This window comes from Thermobia domestica, chromosome 12, assembly GCF_964235325.1.
Source record: "Thermobia domestica chromosome 12, izTheDome1.hap1.1, whole genome shotgun sequence".
NCBI classification, from domain to species: Eukaryota; Metazoa; Arthropoda; class Insecta; order Zygentoma; family Lepismatidae; genus Thermobia; species Thermobia domestica.
The window spans coordinates 11,632,513-11,651,426 of NC_137465.1; the positions used below are offsets into that span (position 1 = coordinate 11,632,513).

An 18,914-nucleotide genomic window follows, 5' to 3' on the forward strand; every position below is an offset into this window, starting at 1 on the left:
ATCGCTGTTGTTTGTTGTTGTTAGTTGTGCTGTCTTGTCTTTGATGTTTGCACCAACATTTTGTTTATGTTGTCACCGGTTTTTTTGTTCTTTTATAATGCATGCTGCTATTGTTGGGGAGATGGAATTCCACTATGTAAGTTATTTCTCTAAACAAATCAAATAATTAAGATGTTTCTATTGTACCTTGGAATTTCATATTTTCCAAGCTATAGTTCGTTCTCGTATATTTAATGGATTTAATTGGATAAATAGCATGACTAGCATAGTAAAAGTTGACAACCACGACATACTTCAGACAGTGCCGTCTTAACAGTATTATGGGCCCCTGAAAAAACTAGTATGCTTGGGATCCTACGTCAAAATTTTACAGATAATGCATGTAATTCTGCTCATGAGGTCTCCCGGCTAGTAACCTGAGACAATTAACCACCAAAGAGCTCCTTCATGGCTAAGCGGTTAGCGTACGCGCCTTTGGCGTGGGAGGCCCGGGTTCGATTCCGGGCGAGAGCTCATTTGGTTCGGATTCCACGTTAATCATTAGGTCCCGTCTCATATAGCGTTGCTGCTGCAAGGGACGTTAAACTCAAAATCAACTCAATTGACCGCCAAACTCGTTGTCGAATTGTTATTACCTGATATAATTGTCCACTCACGTGGTTATCATCTAAGATAATTTACCATTAAAGTAGTTGCCGAATTATCAGTACCCGAGATAATTCACTACTAAACTGTCCATTAAATTCCAATAGAAACTGCTGCGTACGGTTAGCGTTTATGCATTAATTGAAGTTGCTTATTGAAGCGTTTCTTTCTTTAATTTTTATAAATTCCTAGCAAATATCATTGAAGCAACTATCTCAGGGAATTGTTTGGGCTTGATAGTCTACGTGTCTAGAATATCACTTATTCCGTCACTACTAACTTTCAAGCAGCAAGTAACCTGCCAATGACAGAATGCCGATGATGATGATTACTACTACTACTACTACTACTACTACCGTTCAAGGAAGTAGTTTCTTTATAGTTTTGTTAGTGGAATTAACAAGGCAGAAGAAAGATTAAGGAGTTCCTGATGAACAAAACACTATTTAAAGTTTAACTAAACTTTATTTTCGCCCATCGAGGGACACTGTGCTCAGTGGTAGAGTGTTCACCTCTAGTATTTGGGGTTCCTGGTTCGATCCCAGCTCGCGCCAAGTGGACTTTATGGTGGACAAGCACCTTGTTCATCGTTTGTCTCGGGATTCCCCGTTTCCTCCTACTTTATTCATTCCACCATTTTCTTCATTTCTCATTCTCTCAGTCTCGTTTACCCTAGTCGGCATAATCGTGGGACGTAAAACTGAAAGATTTCATTTCATTTCGGTTTCGCCCATCAAAGCGAGCGGATGCAGCGAGTACTACAATACAGTATTATGTAGTTGTTTTACTACCTGTAATATACGAGTAGATCTTTGGAAATGATCAACGTCTTTCCTTTCAATCAAGAGGTCCAAAATCCCGCGATTGGTATTTCTGATAGGTATATCGATCGGTATCGAAATTTCTCGTTAAGGCTTTTTGCTAACCTTCAGCACCACTCTTTGATTGTTAGTGAATAGCCTAAAGACACTGGTGAACATCAAACGTTTAGAAAGGAGCGAGATAATATGTTGAAAATGCTGTTATATAAAGTAATAAAGTGTTTCAAAGATCTTTCGTATAGTGTGGAAATTGCAATTGCCCAACAATAATGAAGCATAAACTTTGCATCTAAATTTTTGGTCTTCAAGAAATAAGGTTCGAAGCAAGTTACCAATTTAATAGCAATTTGTAGATAGCACCTGTCTCACTTTCTATACTTTTTATATTCATTAAAGTTCAAAAAGTAAGGGTGAACTTAGGGAAGATCTGTAACTTCAACCAATACCGTAAAGATGCTATATATATATATTGTATATTGTGAAAGTTCTTCCCTTCGAAGGGGTTGGTAGAGCTAAGTTGAGTAAATCAGAGTTCGAAATCGACTCCCAGTACCGCTTTTTATTTTTTTTAAAATCCTCTAATATAACAATAGCACTTACAGACATACTACAATACAACTTTTATCTAATGCAAGGTAGGAAAAGTTAGCCCAAGACCGTGCAGCCTTGAGGAAGGATCTGTACAGAGCTCCGGGCAAGCTAGGTAGAGTGGCGTAGGAAACCCCAATGCTCCGAAGCAAGCAGTGAGGGGGTTAAAAAAGTCACAGAGCCCCGAAGCACGCTAAGCAACTGACGTTGGGATTCTAACAGAGCTCCGAGGAAGCTGAGCCAGGTGAATGGGAAGCCAAGAGTTCCGCAGCAGATTGGGTTGCGCTTGGAGGTTGAGTGTTATCCTAGAGCTCCAGTCAAGCTAGAGGAGGGAAAACCAATCGAAGACTGTCCATCGAATCCTCTCCGTGGTCCGTCGACTGCTTCTTGTAGTAATTCAACGTAAATACATGTGGTCGGCGTTTACAGATGTTTACAAACAGGAGCACGTGTGGTTGTAAACACCAGCACGTGGTACATTACAATATAGTTCAAATTCCTTGTCACTAGTTTCTCATTCTAAAATAACTTCAAAATCTATAATTTTGTTTAACAAAAATGTAATAATGATAGATAACTAAAATGTTAATACATTAAAGAAGCGTTTTTCGGAAGTAATAATAAACAATAAATTAAAAAAAGAAATTCCAAGGTAACTTCGAAATTATTTTCATCAAGCAATATTTTTTTGTGGTTTGGCAAATGTATTACAATCGTTTTACGCACTTGCACTTCAAATAAATGGAGCATGACGAGCGTAACACTACATGGTAGGAAGGTAAAAGTAACTTAAGAGCTAATAAGGGTGAGAGTTAAAATAAATACTTTGTTGTTGTTGATACGATTGTCAATTTGTAGGAGTTACTAACATAAGCACTGTTTCTTATGTAGAACTATTGTATAAAATAGTAGAGGTTGGTAGTAGAGAAGACTGCACCAAGTGACACCAACGTAACTTGTCTATAAAGTGTTGGTGTATGTTCTGTGTAACATAATTTGCTAACATTAAAAATGATCTTTGTAAAAATGTCCGTCAAGGGGTCTTCCGAAACAACATGCATTTGTTACCGTACTGGTCTTTTTTTTCTTTCTAGTTCATAAGGGAGATTTAATTTCCTTGTATTTTTCCTTTCCTATCTATTGTATTATTGGGTCTGTCTATTTCAGTCTTGCTTTCCTTAGGGTTTTTTTTCTTTCGCCATTTTTCGCCATAGCCCCTTTGGGATTTCCAGTTTTTTAGGTAAATTTTAGACTTTCAGTCAAACAGCTACCGCTTCCTTACTACTTCTCGTAGGGTCATGGTTCATACATCTTTTTTCCCAAAGAATAGAGCATCCTTTCCAACAGTGCCACTCGCTTGTCCGTATTATACACCAGAAACGGGAAAATCGAAAAAAAAAACAGGAGTTTTTTCGAAAAAGAATTTCAAAATTTTTGCGCCCTCCTAGCCCGAGCCAGGATTCACGTAATGATCTGAAAATCTTCTGAAAAATGCGTAGTTATGTACACAATGCGTGTGCAAAATTTCAGTCTGATATCTCGAAAACAAAAGACCGAAAACATATATATTCCAAATTAAAATATCATATGTTCATTGCCTTTGCTACGGAAACCATGGGAGTTTTTAGCCAGGAAGCTAGGGAATTCCTAAAGGAAATCGGATCGAAATAATTAAATCTCAAGACGGGAGATCCAAGAAGTGCACAATTTTTATTTCAACGCATTAGTCTAGCAATCCAGCGAGGTAATGCATTTAGCATTTTAAGATCCTTCCCTTCTTCTAAAATGGAAGATTTTTTTTTAAATTTATTTATTTGAAATGAACCAGAATTTATGAACACTTTAAACTGAAAATTTTGTAAACTATTTAAGTTTTGTTAACTCCATGATATTTGTCATGCTACTTCCAAAGATGAGGAAGATGGACCTACTCACTCTTCTCAATTATGAAATTACTTGTTCTATATAAAAGTTGTTCATTAAACAATTGTTAGGAATGCTGGTTTAAAAAAATGTTGTATGTTAGCATACAATGTAAATGCCTAATAGATTCGTCAGAAATATATTCAATGTCAGTTTGATTCAATATTAAATGTAGGTTTTTGATTGAAGCACGTGCACTCTTTACGCTGTACTGGTTTATCAAAGAAGTGTTGTACAAATATTGTAATCGTTCTTATATGTCTTATAATAAATAAATATATAATAATTCTAAAATTTGACTGCGTCAATACTTATTGGCCTAGGTCATGGTTCGAACGCCATTTTCTTCAATATAACGCGCCCTTTCCAATTGTACCACTCACATATCCGTATCATATACCTGAGCTGGGAAATTCGGGAAAAACCGGAAATTTTTCTGCAAAAATCATCCCTCGGAATAGTTACGCCCCTCAGCCTTGGCCCCAGGTTCACATAGAGATGTCAAAAATAAAACTTGAGAAATACTCAAAGGTGCACACAATCCGTATGAAGAATTTCAATGTGATGTCTTGAAAAAACTAAGATCGTGAAAAATTTATGAAACTTGCCTTTAAAAAAAGGGTCACGCCCCCACTTGGCACCATCAAATTGACCACCCGGTTTGAAAACGCATCTGAGGTGTTCTTCGGTCCATGCTTGACTTGTCCAATTTTAAAAAAATAAAATAAAAATAACGACTTAAATGTCTGTTATAGGACCTAAATAAGCGGTCAAAGACAACAATACGCTATAATAACTATAGTTACCGTAAATCCTTAGAGGGATAGACGGCTGCGTATTTCTTCCGTTCCCATAGTGTCCATTTTTTTAATAACTGTTTTTAGTGAACTCCTTTTCTCTCCTACCATTTTAAGTACTTTTTCGTTTAGCCTTAAATCCAACTATTTAATTAGAACCATTCTTCTGTAGCACTTTTTGTTTCATTAGTTTTATTTATAGGAATAATAAGGTAACTAAGTATGCTTGGGATACTTAAGAAGGTAGTTTTAGAATAAAGGTTCAACATTCAATTATATAAAAATTCGGAACAGCAAACTAGACCACTTAAATATGGCCAATGACGTGAGCAGCCATCGTATTTAAATATTCTAGATGTTTACGTGATTTTTTTCAATTACGTTCTATTTTACTAAAGTATATAGATCTAACTTCTTAAATGTATCGAGTATGTTAATTTCTTTATATCCCTTATGCACTAGATAATATCCCAGTGAGCTATTGAACGCAATTTCTTTCGAGAAAATCATCGGACTAGGTAAATGTTCACTTTTCTATCGTGTATTCTCCGCGCTACAGTAGGTTTAATGATTTGTATAAAGTGTTGTTATAATAACTTCGTTACGTAACGAGTCATACATTCTTATCGGTAGGTAGGCGTGTTGCTAAAGTTAATATTTAAAATTAAAAAAAAAAAAAAAAAAAATCTTGGCAATGTTGTGATGTTATTAATTGAAAACAAATTGACACAAGACATTTATTACGGGCAAGTCGTCGCAAATTCGTTGCGCTGAAGGCTAGCAAAAGAAAGATTCTGATTCGGACAAAATAAAAAGTTTTCTTTGTAAATTTGCTTGTAGTTTAACATCTCGTTCAAGCATTGTGGTTGTGTGAGGCAGTTTAACATGAAATTCGAGCCACATCTTCTCTTGCCGGGAATCGAAACTCTCTCTTCCGCACTAAAAGCAAGGGCACTAACCGTTGAGCCACGAGAGACCTCTAAAAATTATTTTGTGTAGTATTTTATGAATAGCGCGAGTTAAAAAAAATCCTAAGAATTCTGAGATTTTGTTTTATTAATATCAGGGCAAGGGGCAGCGTAATTTACTATCTTGGGTAACTTAGCCCTAGTGACATCACTAAAAAATACAACTAATAGGATATCTGCATGAGTGTATGTAAAAAAAAAAATGAATATACTGTGAAAAGTGGATTTTAGAAAACAGTCCAATACAAGGCTTTGTAGAAATACAAACTAGGGAATGACATATAGTAAGTTTTTCGTATGAGGATGGGATTATTTAGACCTTTTGCGCAAGACCTATTTCCAAATCTATTAAGAATTAGGCACATATTTACATCATTTGGTTTCTAAAATCTATTTCTTTCGTTTTTTACGTTAATTTTTCATTAAACTGTAAGTTTTCATCTTATAAATTAGGTGCTGATAAAGGAAAGGGACATTAAATCCAAACAAATAATTTTGGATCCTCGTTAACCCATAAATCCATGTCTTATAATCTCTGTGCTTAAGAAGGATGTTAAATCCAAATAACGAATACCCGTTGAGAGTACTGTTTTGGTTGAGATAGAACGTTAAACCGGCTTTATATATCTTTCCACTTACTTTAGAATCTGACTCCTGAAAGAAGACCGCACTTTCAAGTTTTCGGCTTTCCACTGAAGCCTTGTTCACGGCAAATACAAGTAGAAGGAAAAGAGTTGAACTTTGGTAGATAGTAAAAAGAATCACCCACGAGAAGTTTCAATTTCGTCCGATAGATGTCAACAGTTGGAGGACGTTTGCTGACATCTAGTAGCGAGAGGTGTAATTTCTACTGCCTTTGTTTCAGTAGTAGAAAATGGGATATGAATTAGCTATGGTTAAAGTCACCGTTATCAGTTACTCTAGTAGACAGTAAAAAGGGTCCCGTACTAGAAGTTTCAATTTCGCCCGGTAGATGTCAACCGCTCGAAAACATTTGCTGCCATGTAACGGAGAAATGTGTAACTTCTACTGCCTTTATTTCAATGGTAGAAAATGGGATATGGATTAGCTATGGTTAAAGTCACCGTTATCAGTTACTCTAGTAGACAGTAAAGAGGACCACGCACTAGAAGTTTCCTTTTAGTCCGGTAGATGTCAACCGCTCGAGAACGTTTGCTGTCATCTATTGGCGAGATTCGTAGCTTCAACTACTTTTCTTTCAATAGTAGAAAACAGGATATAGATACCTGCCGTAAAGTCGTTGTTACCCATTTAGATGTTAACGGGTTGCCCCATTAAAAAAAAAATTGACAGAAATAATAGTTATCTATTGCGAAAATTAGAATTCAAAACTTCCGTTTAAGAGTTACCGTGCGGAGTAACGGACGTATTAAAATTCCAATATTATAAGTCCCACTTGTATTATCTTAATTAAACCATCAAAAAAATATGAAGGAATTGACTCACCAGGAAAGAACAGTGAAAATACGCCTTATCAGTTGCTGCCTGTCATTTCATCAAGTATTGATAGTCACTTGACGAGTGACACGTAGGAATTGACAGGGTGTATCTTTAATAATCTTCCCTACTGAATCCTTTCCTTCATATAGGAATATCCTGAATAACTCGGTTAACTGGTTTCGCACTATGCAAAATCACGCTGTTCGAGGTTTGTTTACAACAGATTTTAATTGGATTTAACAAGAAATCTGTTACTTACGAATATGTTCCCTCGTGGGGAAAGCTGAATATTCTCCAAACGTATCGGAACGACAAACTAGTTCCATCTTCAGCGGTAAGATGACGAGGATAAAAATGGGTGAGAGAAATGTGATAGGAGGAAAGGAGTACATGCCACCAAATAAATGTAATGTAAGAGGTGGATACTAAAAACAACGAGCAGAACACAGTGGACGAAAGAAACAAAGAGTTGAGTTCGGAAGAAGCGCGGTATCTATGCTACGTTACAGTTGCCAGAATCCAGATTTAAAAACGGTTTATATTTATGAGTAAAGAATGATTCTTTAATCTCCCATTTTTGTTTTTCCTGAACTTATCCTTCATAATTCTTCTGTACACACGGAAATAATTTAATTACACTATATGCTCATTCAAGTAATTGGCTATCAGTAATTATATTCGTAATAAATTTTCTTTACGTTTCACTTTATGCAATATAAAATCTCAGTCACAGAGCATGCATCCCGCAAGGGAGGGTTATGTTTCAATTTCCAGCTGGAATAATGATTATTTTTTTGCGATTTTATTATTACTATTGATGTAAATGTTCCATATATTGGTAGTGTGCAATGAACAATTCTCATTTCCACTGTGATTGAGCTCATTGCTTGGCATTTTTTTTTTTCTTTTCTTCCTTTGTCAATTTTGAAAATCTAATTGCACTGATTCACGTTCTACAGTCACATTAACATTCACGTTGTTTAATTGTGGTTTAAAATTGTGACTGAAAAGTTAATTTTACAATGTGTGTTCTAGATGGTACGAGTAGTGAGGCAAGCAGTCCACCTTCCTCGCCGAAACTGGAGCGAGCCGTTGTGTGTGCGGATCCTTCTGGTGATGGTCCTTCTGAACCCATTGTTAAGAAGAAAAGACATGGTAGCAAGAAATCAGGTAGTCAAATGTATTTGGGCCCCGGAGGAGCTCCTTTGTCTAAAGATGTTCTGAATAGCATCACAATGTTCCAGCGGAAACAGAAGAAAGGCTACATTGATGTTTGGTGGCTCTATGATGATGGAGGTCTTACAATGCTGCTCCCTTACATCCTAAGCACAAGATCTCAGTTCACTGGATGCAAATTACGGGTTTTCTCTTTGGCAAACAAGAAGAACGAGTTGGAGAGGGATCAGAGAAAGTAAGTTTATCAGCACAATTCTCGTTTATTCCTTAATAGTGTAGATCAGAGTTTCTCAAACTGGGGTTCACGGACCACAAGTGTATCATGATTACTCCATTAGGCCGAGTGGTCCTAGATAGAGCAAATACCATATTTTAATAGCTGCTATTTGTATGCTAGCCCAAGCGTTTACGATAAAACAAGTTGTTACTTTCGTACTATCTTCCTTCAACGACAACTACACATAAGCAGCATTCAAATAGCAACTTGAATGGCATATATCTTTGAATAATATTATCATTCCCCGTAGGCTTCAAGAATTAAACTGAAATGCATTGTACAATATAAAATAATAATTTCAAAGTTTAGCAAACTATGTGCGCAGAACAAAGAATTATGACAAGGTAATTTCATAAAGTCACCGAAATATAATGAAAAATTTTATATTATCCTTTGTTGTACATATTTACATTCTTTCACAATGACAAAGTAAATTAGGTATAAATATCGTATAGTACTTTACGTGTTTATGCACAAATACACTTGAGAAATGTCCTGGTTATGATTTTTCTGCAGAAGTCCCTCACCACTTCTGGTTGCTAGGAGGATTCCGGCGCGAAGACTGAATCGCGTCAATATAATCTCCTTCTTTACCCTGTCACTGGACGCACTCACGTGATACTCTCCCGCTAAGGTGACGTAACTACCGGCGACAACTAACATCGGCTGCTGGCTGCTAGGCAACGACCTTGGTTGATAAGCATGAGCGTCTATGCAGCGAAGCGAGGAGTAATATGAGATGCTAAATAGAGCAGTTTTTTTTATCTTCGTAGGAAATAGTAGCCTTTGAAAACAACAATAATAATTAAACCTCTTGGAAATATATGTAGAAATAATGCAGAATAAATTTATCACCAGTGGTCTTCAAGGTATATCCTTGTGGTCCTCTTGGATTAAACATTAGTGTCCCCCTCCCCCAAAAACAAAAAGTCAAGAGAATTGCGTATTCCACACACTATAGTTGCAAATCTCAAACAGGTTTAGTTTATTAAAGTAATAGATTATGCAATTTAATAAGGTAAAGATTAATTTAGTAAAGTAAAGATTATGTAAATTCGAATTGCTTAGATAGATATATTATTACGAAATATTCTTAATAGCCCTCAGAGAGATTTTCAAGAAAACCGATTAAAATATTTTTTCTTGTGAACCTACGAATGTATGCTGTACAGTATGAATCATCCTGTACGAATGATCCTGAAGTATTCAGTAATGAAGCTTTTCATTATGACTGTAGCAAGATGACAGTATACATTATGGGTAAGGAGAGAGAGCACAAAATTATGAACTACTTTTAATCTTTGATTTTTTTTTGTTTTCCTATTCTATTCTAAGATTTCATTTTATCTTTAGACAATATAAGTTTTACGTCCCACGCTTATGCCAGTTAGGCTACGGTGATTGATGAGAATGAACAAAATGATGGAATAAAGAAAGGGGGAAGAAACGGAAGTACCCCGAGAAAATCCATGCACACGGTGTTTGTCCACCGTAAAGTTTACATAGCGCGAGTTGGAATCGAACCAAGGATCCCATCCACCAGAGGTGAACGCTCTACCACTTAGCCCACGCGGCCCCAACTTGTCTAAAGATAAGATAATGGATATATCAGATTAAGATGAACAAAATGACAATGCTTGAAGGTCAATTATGATGCGTAATTTTCGAGAAAATCGATTTTTTTTTATGGCGTTAAATTGTATATTATTTGTTGCATTTGAAAAATTTTATTTCTGCTGAAAAAGTTTTGTTTATTATTAATTTTTGTAGTGTACAAGAAAAAATATTAACTGTTAAGTACAAGATTGCCTATTATTGCCTGATTTCTCCGAATAGTAACGTGCATACTACTTGCAAATATAAACTGTAAAGTACAAGATTGTGCCTATTATTGCCTATTTTAACCGAACAGTAATGTACAGTTTGCAGCAAAAAACCTGCAACATGAGCATTTAAGTTTGTGAAACTATGCCTAACAGCGCAGGGAATCAACATGACGTCTAAGTGGCACGAATCACGCCAGGAGAAACCTCAGCGTCCTCCCCTGCACATTTATTTTGGCACAAAAGACTTCGTCGTTTCACAATAAACTTACATGCTCATGTTGCAGGTTTTTTGCTGCGGATTGTACATACTACTTGTAACGTTTATGTATAAAAATTGTGGGTGGTAAACACTTAAAAATACTGCTGCTAGAGATGTAACCTAAATGGTCTAATTTGTTCACCTCCCTCGTTGCTGAGCAGTTAGCGTACGCGCCTTTGGGATTGGAGACCCGGGTTCGATTTGCAGCAGGAGCTCATGTGGTTCAAATCCCACGTTAAACTATAGGTCCATGTCTCATATAGTCTTGCGACTGAAAGGGACGCTAAACTCAAATCAGAAAGTCTAATTTGTTATTCGCGAGTCGGGTGTATTTCAAATGAAAGTAATTAGTTGGACAAGTAGGAAGTCAACAAATGGTAAAATATTGCCAATGTTTGCTGTTTGGAAAGAGTACACATAAGTCGGTACAGAATAAGTTGAAGTTACGTTCAGCAATATAGTAGCTCGGTTAAGTGATAAGAAGAAGTTAACTTGTTATGTTTATTCATTCATTCATTCTTTATTCATCCATGCCGTACATTATTGGTCAGAGACCAGTGCATAGGACTTGTCAAATAATAATAAGACATTTGAATATAATTGATATTACATTATTTTACAAACTATCACCCAAGTATTCATTAATATGATAATACATTTTGTTACACAAAAAATTAAATAGTTCATTTTTTAAATTTCGTATGTTTTTGATATCTTTTAAATAACTTGGGAGCTTATTAAAGAACTTAGCGGACATAGGAAGAACACTTGTTTTGGTATGCTGTGAATATGTTATTCTTTTGTCGTGTGTTGTATGAATGTACATCGTCAACAGAAGAAAACTACTTTCATTTCTCTTTACATATATGATACTTTTGTATAGTACAGACAAGGCACAGTTAAAATTTTATTTGACTGAAAAACCCTTTTGCTGAGGACCTTGGTGATAGATTAAAAATAGATCTTATTGCCTTTTTCTGTAGACGAAAAGTAGTAACACTGGAATAGGAGGCTCCCCAGGAAATTATTCCGTAATTTAACAAGGATTGAAACTCACCATAGTACAATAACAGCGAAGTTTCTTTTGACACTGAACCACGTAGTCTATAAATGACAAAACAGACACGGCTTAATTTGCTGTTTAGCTCAGTAATATATGCATCCCATGTAAGCGTATTGCTTATTGTTACACCTAAAAATTTAGTGGATTTTTAATAGTCTACATCAGTTGAATTTATCACAATGGGAGATACTGTTCGAGGTGTACAAGAGTAATGAAAATTTAGTGCTTTTGTTTTCTTTGCATTTATCGGCAGTTGATTCTGAGATGTCCATTTTATCAAACGCTCCACAGTTTGTTTTAATTTTATTGTGGATTTTGATCTTCTAATAAGGAAATGAATTTGTTTACCACCTAAAATTCTCTCACGTTGATAATTAATGTCGGAATTACATGACTAACAATAGTTATATTTGAAAAATAACATCCAAAGAAAATCAAGGAATCCTAGATCATTTCATTCAGCGCTAACAGTATCAGACTTAGAATTTCTTGGAAGGTTATTGTCATCGAGTATTCGTAAATAGTATTTTTGGTAAAGTATAGAATTAAAGTTTGGAATGACAAATTTACTTTCATTTCTTGTGGGTGTCTTTATTGCTTTTCGATGTTTGTTTTATATTTTTTAATAAAGATCGCTAAAGAATAATAATAGAAGAAATAATAATAATAATAATAATAATAATAATGAATTTCTTTTTCAGTATGGCTGCTTTGTTGTCGAAATTCCGTATTGACTACAGTGATGTAATAGTGATTCCAGACATTACGAAAAAGGCACAAGAAACGACCAAACGCGAGTTCGAAGCGTTGATAGAGCCTTTCAGGATAAGAGATGGGGAAGGGGAACCGGAAGGACCGGCTAATGGTAAGTAGGAAATATGTTTTGGTTACTTTCATGTTTATGGTGTAACCAGTTATCCCCACCAGCTTCAAAACCTGCTGAAAGCAAATAGAACTTACTCAATTGCTTAAATATAAGTTAATAGACTTGTAAGGCAAAGACTATTTAGATGACTAAATCTCTTTCTGGGACCTTCGAAATTGATTGATTTTAGTTACACGTCTCTCGGTTGTGCCCTTTAAGCTTAAAAAAAAAAAAAAAAAAAAAAACGGTAAGGTCCTTCGAAGCATCCAAACTATATAGTGATCTTTATTATGAACGAGTTTTTGAGAATATTCATTTTATTTTGTGAAGTAGACGTAAAGAAATGCATTTAGTTTCATTTCTTTCTTCTTACAATACAATGTGCTAGTTGTTCACGTTTAATTTTTACCCGTGGGATAGTAGCTGATACCATGCTCTCACAGACTCTGCTAACACGTCATGATAAAGCTCCAACCAATGAGAATATATGTGTAGACAAAATGAATAAAAATTCGTATGTTATGAAGGGTGCGAGACTTCATTGTACGCCTAGGTTCTAGACCCATGGGCGGCACTTCGCCTGAGAAATTGGAAGGATGACGCAGCAGTGTCAAACATGGATACGATTTAGTGAGACCTACAGTTACCTTGTGCTCAAGTATTTATGGAGTAATTGGACTTGTATCACGTTTTATATTTAAGTACTATTCAATAATAACTAAGAACAACAACGTAAGTATGTAGACGTATAACTTCTCAAATATACTGAGGTTGAATTGTGGATATTATACATTGAATTCATTGATTTTTTTTTGTTGTCTGTTTTGTGCTTAAGTTTCTTTATACTCTTTCTATAATAGAATCAATTTGCTGAAGTATCTTGTTCCAAAATAACTCTCAATATAGTGTTTTATTGCGGTTGTTAGTGGTGAGGTTGGAACAAAACTCCGTTTTGTTTGAATCGCATCACAATTTGCGGGAAACAGCATTTGTATGCAGGTAGCTTTGTATGCATTCAAGTTGATATCAGCAAAGTTATGAATGCATGGATGGTTAACGGATTCCAAGTTCAATTCCCGAGCTTGGTTATCACGTTGGTTTCCTTTTCCACCACAGTAACCATTATAACTAGTCAAATATGTTCGGTGTTTAAAACCATACTCTTGTAAATATTTTGGGAGGGGAAGGGATATTGCTGAATTGAAATTGTGAAACTCAAAATATCACAGCTGTAAGTGTTATTAACAAAAGGAACAAGACAAAATTAAAATAAAAGATTATGTGAAAGAAGGGCAAAAACACATGTAGTAGCTACTTAACAACAATGAAACATAATCTTTACATATTTTTAGAGCAACCCACATTATGCTTTATTGTTAGTTTCAATCATTGTTTTACATTAATCGTGTATAATGTATAATATTTACTATACATGAAATATTCTAAATATCTTGATCTATTTTTTTAATAATTGATGCAACCAGTTTCTTTCATATTTAATAAACTTTCTACTTAATGCACTGTAAAGAGATATATTTTACTCGAGTCAGTTTCTTTTATCACTTGTGTGCGCCTTAGAGGTGCATATATACAGAAAGGGAAAGTAAAAAATGCCACCAAAAAATACAGAAAGTCTGAAGTTCAAGAGGTACACATAACAATATAGTGTGGAGTACTTGTGCACTTTTTGTACATTTCAAATCATCATACATAGCTGCTCAATTTCACTTAGAAAAAAACTATTGTTTATTCATGGTTGGCGGAAAGTTTTCTTTTTCTTTTTTCTTTTCTCGACTTCAAAGGATTACACCGAAAAGTTTACAGAAATAAAAATAATTTTGGAATTGTTCCATTGCAGTTAAATAGAATTTTCCAAGAATTGTGCTATATATTTTAAATTATGCTTTATGCTTTATTTTCTAAAATTATGCTTTATTATGCTTTTAAAATTAGTTTCTTCTGGACCCTTAGACAACCACAACCATGTTCAAGGTACCAACCATATGTGTAAATTACTTTTATGCTTTAGGGTTGCTCTACCTATTTTCTTTAACAGAGTTATTCTACATTACTTTTGTAATATTGTAGAAAGTCTTTTAGCAAATCGATTGGATTTCTTAACTGCGTTTGGTAGCTGAGATTGCTAGGTTCATATCTAATACTTAGCAAAGACACGCCAAAATGATATTTTGGATTTTTGCGTCGCAAATAGCTAAACAAATTTAAATTTGAGTGGCAATTTGTAATAATAATAATAATAATAATAATAATAATAATAATAATAATAATAATATATTTTACGGTTTTATTGTTACTGTAGTTCAGGTTAAGCTGTAGGTCCAAGTCTAGCGTGTATTTTTGTAGGATTGTAGAAATTATGTATATATATACAGGGTGTCCACATGAAACCTCCCTGATTACAAATATTAATTGCATGGAAACTATTAGTACCAGAGAATAACGGCTGGCGGCATCTTGAAGAGCAACTCAGTTTTATATATATATATATATATATATATATATAATAATATGCACTTCTGTATGTGCCCCGTTAGCTCTCAGAATGTCCAATCGATATTCAATTTCCCGCCATGTGTTGTGTAGCGTGTCTGGTGTGATCGAGTTGATGACTTCTTCAATTTTGTGACGAAGAGCAGGAATATCACGTACAGGTGTGGCGTAGACTCTATCTTTGACATAGTCCCATAGGGAATTTAGTCTCAGCCAACCACACCACACACTGCGCTCTCTCTCGTGCTGTTGTCATCTTTGCTTATGAACACCTGCAACAAATAACAAAAATTAACAACCAACAACAAAAACTGAGTTGCTCTTCAAGATGCCGCAAATCGTTATTTTCTGGCACTAATAGTTTCCATGCAGTTAATATTTGTAATCATGGAGATTTCATGTGGACACCCTGTATATTATTATTTTAAGACATGACGTATGGAAAGAAACAGGAGTATGGAAATTAAGAACCTACATTTTGAACAATAGTATATAACATGTTGCTTACAAACTGTATTCTGTGTATTATTGTCATTGATAATATATGATTATTTTATCATACCAAATGAAAAAAAAAAAAGAAAAAAAACTTAACTTTCAGAAAACCATTAAATGTAAGATTTATAATTAAATGAAAGAAGATAGTCATAAGTTATCACAAATATTCAAAATCGTAGGATAAATCTATGTGGGATTTTTTGTCTTAAGTGAAAATTTTCAAGCGAGAATGAGACACTATATATATATATATATATAATATTATTTTGAATATGATGTTAACTTACGCAATCATTTACATAATGAATGTTCGTTTGTACTTTCAGAAGAGATCACCATCTCAGACGCTGAATTGTTAGCCCTGAAAGAGAAGACCAATCGCCATATGAGATTACGAGAGTTGCTCTTAGAGCATTCCATTGAAGCCACATTTATTGTGATGTAAGTCCTTTTCTTTTATACATATAATTTATATTTGATTTGGTATTAGTCAATTTTCTTCCTCCTTTGGTTAGAGTAATATCCTTTTTCGACCGACACTTTGACACCTGGATCTAAGTTTATCATAGAACTGAACTACATGAGCTGTTACCTGGGAAAATATTGTTCAGAATTCAGCTATACGGCTGTACTATGAATTTCCGATTCATATTTAATTTTAGCCGTGTAATCATTTTTAATTTAATAATTCCTCACGTGAAACTAGTCTTAAATATGACCTATACTGAAAGTCTCAACGCAATATAGACTGAATTAGTGATGTCATTTCCTCTTCGTTACCATGGTGATCGCAATTTTTTATATTTTTTATATATATAAAAGAATGCATGGAGCGGTAAGAATACTGTTAAAAAGACAATTGGAGAATATTTTGAAGACAAAGTAAAGTTGGGGGGAAAAGCTATAGATTAACAATATGGAGCCACTACTTAGAAAATTTACGAGTGAAATCTAGTAATTCACAAAGTAATATCTAATGAACCTTTTTCTACAGGGGCCACAGCTCTAGATAGATGGATAAGATAAAAAATTGCCTATGTAATGCCATTACCAAATAATTCATAGTGAATAAAAACAACTATATGCAATGTAAATAGAACAAATATACGATTCATCTGCAAGGAAAAATCATTGTCTACTTTGAGAGTAATGTTAATTATATTGGCACATTTATGTTTATTACGCCCACCCTTTAAAATGTGCGTACATAGTTAAAGTGGCTACAAAATAAAGTAACAAACAATAAAAAGAAAAAGCTTGTAACTGTACGCGAGTTGAGAATTTTCAATCTGGACTAATTTCTGATCGGTTAACATGCATCGAATCTTTCCTTATATTTCCTATTTACTTTAAAAATATGCACTGACATTACAACAAGAAAACACCCAATTATAAGTGGTTCAGCATAAGTTCTAATACTAATTCTGTAGGCTTACATATTTGCAATGTAATGTGTAATACTGATGGGACTAAATCAGTTTTTCCAGAATTATTTAAATTTAATATCTGATAGTAAGTAAGCAAAGTATATTTTCACACTTATTGTAACCTCCACATGTATAAATACACAAAATCTGCTATATCAGGGAAAACATTTCACTTTCAACACTTCACACATTTTAACATATTTACCTAACTGTATGTTTTTCTATCTTTTAGTAGTTAAATACATTGGAAATCTTTTTTTACACATACAGCTGTTTCTTTTACTCTAATGTTTGCAATCGGGAACTTAACACGTCACTGTTTTCGCTTTGTATGTCTGTTCTTAAACGATGTTGTTTAGAAATTAAAATTGCGATCACTATGGCAACGAGACGGATGTGACGTCACACTATTTCAGTATATTCTCATTAAGGAGAAATGACGTCATAAAAATAGGGAAGGAGTGCTGCCTAGCTCACAGAAAGAATTACCTAATGAGTGTTTGTCTTCGCACATCAGGTGGATTTTTGTAATAGCTTTCTACTGACCGTATAGAAAGCTACAGGGCTTGTTTCTTATAGCGGTTTTCTTTGAAAAAGTGTAAGCAGTTAGTTAATTTTCCTAACGAAATTGATGAAATAAATTAAATATAAACATCATGTTAATTTTAATAATTTTCGTAGTTTACAGTGTATAGAAGTCTATAGGAAGTGTACGTGACGGGGTTCGTTCTAATATTTTCATAATTTAACTAGCTGAACCTGCACTCTCTACTCAGCGTTTCATAACATAAGAGCATGAATCTCCTTGTCATTCCTCACAGCATCTGTAATCTCTTTACAAACACAAGTGAAGGACGTCTTGATAAAAATCGGCAAGGGCTATCATAAAGGGGAGATGTTTTCGATGATTTTTTTTCAATATCTCGCACCGTTTGCGAGATTTGAGTCTACTTCCGGTTCGAGTTCCTAATTCATGTATGATCAGTGTTTTCTTTCTTCTTGCATGCAGTATGTAATAAGCAAACTATATTACACACACAATTAGTTATAATGTCAGCGATATATGGTGTTCATTGGGCAAAATATTCCAAACAATAAAGATTCATCTTAGACTTGAGAAATGGGTATTTCGTTTTTCATTATTATTTGGCATGAAACAAACGCCGGATAGATATACTACCCGGTATACAAATATGTGGTGTTGGAATGTATAACTCATAGGATATGGTGCTTTACTTCTTAAAATTTTAATACTTCCAGTGTACACCTAAAAATATAATAAAGAAATAACGTCCATTTTTAAATATTCAATTAGAACTGAACGATCTACACAAAATCTGCAATCGATCAGTGGAAACGGCATCTTACTAGAGCTTGTGGTTTCCGAGATATTAGTGTCAAAAAAATTGGCCACAAATATATAAGCTTTTCTTAACCACAAACATATAACCCTAGCATTTTAATATATAGATATTATGCTTTCGTCAGCATAATGATGGAAACTTGGTAAACCAGTAATAAGTTTTCTGATGGACACATACACTGCCAGGCTATGTGGCTCATCGCTGATCAGAACATACAAAGGGAAGCTAAAAACAGGGTGCGAATTGGCGGGGGGGATGCCAGGGATTTCCCCCCCTGACAAAAATATTCCTCCCCCCCTGGAGAAGAAAAATTTTATCCCTGGCAGGGATAACTTTTTCCCCCTCTGGAGTATTTTTAAATGGACATGAAGATAGAAAAAGGAAATAATTCTTACTTTGCGTAGCTAACCTAAATATTGCTTGAGTGAAAATTTATGAAACATCT

At 34.6% G+C, this 18,914-nt stretch overlaps 1 protein-coding gene across 5 annotated transcripts in view; it reads left to right on the plus strand.

Moving 5' to 3' along the window:
* The window catches only part of LOC145666337 (bumetanide-sensitive sodium-(potassium)-chloride cotransporter-like), a 373,540-nt gene that overhangs the window by 345,517 nt on the left and 9,109 nt on the right, over window positions 1-18,914 (plus strand). For all 5 annotated transcript variants that reach the window (XM_081733455.1, XM_081733454.1, XM_081733456.1 and 2 more), the window contains 3 exons: window positions 8,239-8,614; window positions 12,506-12,669; window positions 16,005-16,119. In XM_081733455.1, the coding sequence (XP_081589581.1) occupies window positions 8,239-8,614; window positions 12,506-12,669; window positions 16,005-16,119 (655 nt within the window). The remainder of the gene's footprint in view (window positions 1-8,238; window positions 8,615-12,505; window positions 12,670-16,004; window positions 16,120-18,914) is intronic.